The sequence below is a fragment of the Clinocottus analis genome, unplaced genomic scaffold (genome assembly GCF_023055335.1).
Source record: "Clinocottus analis isolate CAN_PGR_092001 unplaced genomic scaffold, fCliAna1.0.p SCAF_11, whole genome shotgun sequence".
In the NCBI taxonomy this organism is placed as follows: Eukaryota; Metazoa; Chordata; class Actinopteri; order Perciformes; family Cottidae; genus Clinocottus; species Clinocottus analis.
In genome coordinates, this window is record NW_027175832.1 from 20,999,114 (window position 1) to 21,004,007 (window position 4,894).

Below are 4,894 nucleotides of genomic sequence, written 5' to 3' on the forward strand. Positions count from 1 at the left end.
CCGTTATAACTGAGTCATAACTGAGTCATAACTGTTTCAGAGTAATAACTGCTGCTTATGAACACATTAACATTTTAATTCTATTGACTTTCATTTCTAACAAATATAAGATGTTCTATTTAAATAGACATGTGTATTTAATATGAATTGTCAACATGAATGAGTTATTCTCTGAATATTCACATCGTTCTGTCTCTAAAGTCTGAAACGTCTTTTACTTCTTTTGCTCAGCGAACAGGATGAAACGCAGTTTGTTGAAGGAAAACGCTCAAAATCTGTCATGTTGAGGTTTGAGGTGCGTTCAAGGTCCAGGAGAGAAGTTAGTTTGAGTGTCTGAATGCTGTCCAGCGGCTCCAAGAGGCTCGTTAGTTTTTTACTAAATTCAGACCTTTTATGACCAGATGAGGGTCAGTTTGTGAGTTTTTATTTTTATGATTCATAACAAAAAAAAATATTTAAAAGTATGAAACCACCTGCGTGTGAGCTCAGGAGGGTTACTGCCCCACATCAGTTTGCTTCATTCAATCCGTCCTCGTGGTTGAAGAGTCTGACTCGTCTTCACGTCTTCAAGTGTCTTAAAGGTTTAAAAGAGAAACAGACGACAGGACGTCTGACACGAAACTCAACACCCGGGACGGTTTGCAAATACTCAACTGTCATCATCATCTTCATCATCTTCGTCATCATCATGCTCAACGCAGAGTGGGAGGAGGAGCAGGAGGGGGGGGGCTACAGGGAGCGGCTCTTTATGGCCCCGGCTGAGGGTAAAGTTCTCCGGTCGCAGCCTCAGTCATCAGATCGACGCCCGACCGAGTCTGACTTCTGACTTCAACCCTCTCCGGCTGCACCGAGGCGCTCAACGGGCCCCTCACACCCCTCCCACCAGAACCACCACCAGCACCACCACCACCAGAACCACCACCACCAGAACCACCACCAGCACCACCAGCACCACCACCACCACCACCACCAGAACCAGCACCACCAGCGAGGCTTCCTCTCGGCTCCTCCAGCGTCCTCCCTGCAGACACCATGTCCACGGCGGTGGAGGCGACGGGCTTCGTCATGGTTCTGGTCGGCTGGCTGATCACCGGCGCCGCGCTGGCCAACGACTACTGGAAGATCTCCTCGGTGTCCGGCAGCGTCATCATCTCGCAGCGGCAGTTTGAGAACCTGTGGCACTCCTGCGCCGAGAACAGCGCCGGCATCGCCGAGTGCCGGGACTTCGAGTCGCTGCTCGGCCTGCCGGGTAAGACCGGGAATCGGACCCCCGACCCTCGACCCCTCTCGGGTCCGGGAGCCTCATGTTGAGAGCAGAGGGTTCTGTTAGAGGACAAAGAGGAAGCTAAGAGGAGGCTAAGAGGAGGCTAAGAGGAGGCTAAGAGGAGGCTAAGAGGAGGCTAAGAGGAGGCTAAGAGGAAGCTAGGACAGAAAACTCTTTGACACAGAAGAGATAAATATTACGTTTGTTTTAAAAGTTTTTCTGAGAAACACGACAGAAATTGTTAAATAAAATTTCCTCTTCCTCAAGTTTTTTAATCATCTGTCGCGTCGATTAATACTGGAATATTAAATTATGAATGAAATGATGAGAAGCGTTTGCAGGTTTTGTGACGTCATGGAGCTGCTGAAGGAATCAGAGATCCAGGTTTCATGTTGACGACATCAATAAACTCTAATTATATTTGATTATTGCAGCTTTAAAACTGGTGGAAAAGTGAAGTAGTCGTAGTATTCAGTCGTAGGATTCAGTCGTAGTATACAGTAGTAGTATTCAGTAGCAGTATTTCCTGTCAGAGAGCGCTTCATAAACTCGTCTGAAGGTCGCTGCGTTTTATTTTCCCTCAGAAAGTTTCCCGCCTGAAACGGAACGAAGACGAGTTCAAAGAAGAAAACTGAACTTCACATAAAACTAGAGGATTTATTTCTATGAAAACAGAATTCAGACTGAAAGAACAAGACAAGAAGGAATAAATGAGTAAATAAAAGGTGTATGACTAGAAGGAGAAATACTTAAAATAATGAAGATGTCAAGACAAATAACAAAACAAGTAGTTTTCATGTATTTCATGTCACAACATATAAATGATATGTTTTCACAATATTTAAAATGATTTCAAACGTAGAAGCTTTGAGAAGAGCTCGTGACTGAAGACGTGATGCATACAAGCTTAGATATTACTGATTGATTATTATTGATTATGATTGATTATGATTGGTTGTTTTACGGCCCCGCCCCCTGCTGTTCTGACCAATAGAAACTCAGAAGCAGGTGCAGCAGTTTCTATGACCATCTGGTCAATAAGTGACTCAGGTCGTAAAACCACTTCCTCCTTTTCTCTCCAACGGGGAATTACAAGAAATGAGTTCAGGTGTTCACAGGTTCAGGTGTTCACAGGTTCAGGTGTTCAGGTGTTCACAGGTTCAGGTGTTCAGGTGTTTACAGGTTCAGGTGTTCACAGGTTCAGGTATTCAGGTGTTCACAGGTTCAGGTGTTCAGGTGTTCACAGGTTCAGGTGTTCACAGGTTCAGGTGTTCACAGGTTCAGGTGTTCAGGTGTTCACAGGTTCAGGTGTCTACAGGTTCAGGTGTTCACAGGTTCAGGTGTTCACAGGTTCAGGTGTTCAGGTGTTCACAGGTTCAGGTGTTCACAGGTTCAGGTGTTCAGGTGTTCACAGGTTCAGGTGTTCACAGGTTCAAGTGTTCAAAGGTTCAGGTGTTCAGGTGTTCACAGGTTCAGGTGTTCACAGGTTCAGGTGTCTACAGGTTCAGGTGTTCACAGGTTCAGATGTTCACAGGTTCAGGTGTTCACAGGTTCAGGTGTTCAGGTGTTCACAGATTCAGGTGTTCAGGTGTTCACAGGTTCAGGTGTTCACAGGTTCAGGTGTTTACAGGTTCAGGTGTTCACAGGTTCAGGTGTTCACAGGTTCAGGTGTTCAGGTGTTCACAGGTTCAGGTGTTCAGGTGTTCACAGGTTCAGGTGTCTACAGGTTCAGGTGTTCAGGTGTTCACAGGTTCAGGTGTTCACAGGTTCAGGTGTTCACAGGTTCACAGGTTCAGGTGTTCACAGGTTCAGGTGTTTACAGGTTCACAGGTTCAGGTGTTCAGGTGTTCACAGGTTCAGGTGTTCAGGTGTTCACAGGTTCAGGTGTTTACAGGTTCACAGGTTCAGGTGTTCAGGTGTTCACAGGTTCAGGTGTTCACAGGTTCAGGTGTTTACAGGTTCACAGGTTCAGGTGTTTACAGGTTCACAGGTTCAGGTGTTCACAGGTTCAGGTGTTCAGGTGTTCACAGGTTCAGGTGTTCAGGTGTTCACAGGTTCAGGTGTTCAGGTGTTCAGGTGTTCACAGGTTCAGGTGTCTACAGGTTCAGGTTCAGGTGTTTACAGGTTCACAGGTTCAGGTGTTCACAGGTCGAGCTGCCTCTCATGACGTCTTCGTGTCTCTGCAGCTCACATCCAGGCGAGCCGCGCCCTGATGATCGTCTCTCTGCTGCTCGGCCTCGCCTCCATGATCGTGTCTCTGCTCGGCCTGAAGTGCATCAAGATCGGCTCGGCCAGCGACCAATCCAAGGCCAAGATCGCCGTCAGCGGAGGCTGCCTGAGCATGCTGGCAGGTGAGCCGCCATCTTTACGGCCACGAGGCCAAACGTGAGATATGAGTTCCGTCATGAAGCTCCAACCTTCACAGCCAAGAAACGTGACGACGGTGCTGGTTCTGTCTCGTGGTTCTGGTTCTGTCTCGTGGTTCTGGTTCTGTCTCATGGTTCTGGTTCTTGTCGTGTGCTGCAGGGCTCTGCTGCATGATCTCCGTCTCCTGGTACGCGTACCAGGTCGTTCAGGACTTCCACAACCCGTTCCTTGGTGGCGTGAGGTGAGTCCAGCCAACGTCAACGCCTCAGTTCAGCTGCATGTTGTAAGTTGCATGTTTGTAAGGCGTGTGTTGTGGTTTGCGTGTTTCCAGATTGTGTGTTGACAGTGTGTCTGCGTTGTGTGTTAACAGCGTGTCTGTGTTGTGTTGGCAGTGTGTCTGTGTTGTGTTGACAGCGTGTCTGTGTTGTGTTGACGGCGTGTCTGTGTTGTGTTGACGACGTGTGTTGTGTGTCTGCAGGTTCGAGCTCAGCACCGGGCTCTACCTGGGCTGGTGCGGGTCGTGTCTGGCGATACTGGGAGGAGCTTTTCTCTGCTCGGCCTGTAAGAGAGCTCAGCCTGAAGGAAAGAAAAGGTAGGAACACACCTGAGTAAAGTCTCTGGTTACAGCACTGATGGGTGTGGTCACAAGAGGCCTGTAGCCACACCCCTCCGTGAGGTCATGGTCCACCTGAGCATCACCGCCTCCAGGTGAGAGGAGACTTAAAGGAAGCAGCTCAGATGACTTCAGGGGAAAGAATTATTTTAACAGAAACTTCTGATAGTTTGAGATCCGCCAGCAGCCAATCAGGGGAGAGGATTCCATCATATGACATTTATAGTTTTTGTCAGAGTTTCTGGGATGTTCTGCTGTAGAAATGTAATTCCTGTCCTTGTGGTTCTTGTGGTCCTTGTGGTCCTTGTGGTCCTTGTGGTCATTGTGGTTCTTGTGGTCCTTGTGGTTCTGCAGCGGCTTCTATGGGAGCAAAGCCCCGAGGGTCTACACGGCCACAGCCAAGTCCGACCCAGACTCAGCCAGAGCTTACGTCTGAGCGCACCTGCACACCGAGAGGACGTCGTGCTGTCGCACACTCGCTTCCTGACCTCGTCCTGATTCATGTACACTAAAAATAACAAAGTTTAACCCTCAAAATAAGAAGGAGACCAGCTGTTTGTCCCCCAATGGGATGATCACTGTGAAGGTACTACATGTCTCTTTAAATACAGACTTATAGCACACTGTCTCTTTAAATACAGACTTATAGC

The 4,894-nt window shown here is 48.1% G+C and overlaps 1 protein-coding gene across 1 annotated transcript; it reads left to right on the plus strand.

The window, feature by feature from the left end:
* The first annotated feature begins 1,032 nt into the window (after nucleotides 1-1,032).
* cldn15la (claudin 15-like a) lies at nucleotides 1,033-4,680 on the plus strand. Its single transcript, XM_068568049.1, has 5 exons — nucleotides 1,033-1,249; nucleotides 3,451-3,615; nucleotides 3,791-3,872; nucleotides 4,110-4,223; nucleotides 4,599-4,680. Exons 1-5 carry the CDS (start codon nucleotides 1,033-1,035, stop codon nucleotides 4,678-4,680), a joined length of 660 nt encoding a protein of 219 aa, XP_068424150.1.
* Nucleotides 4,681-4,894: the final 214 nt, after the last annotated feature.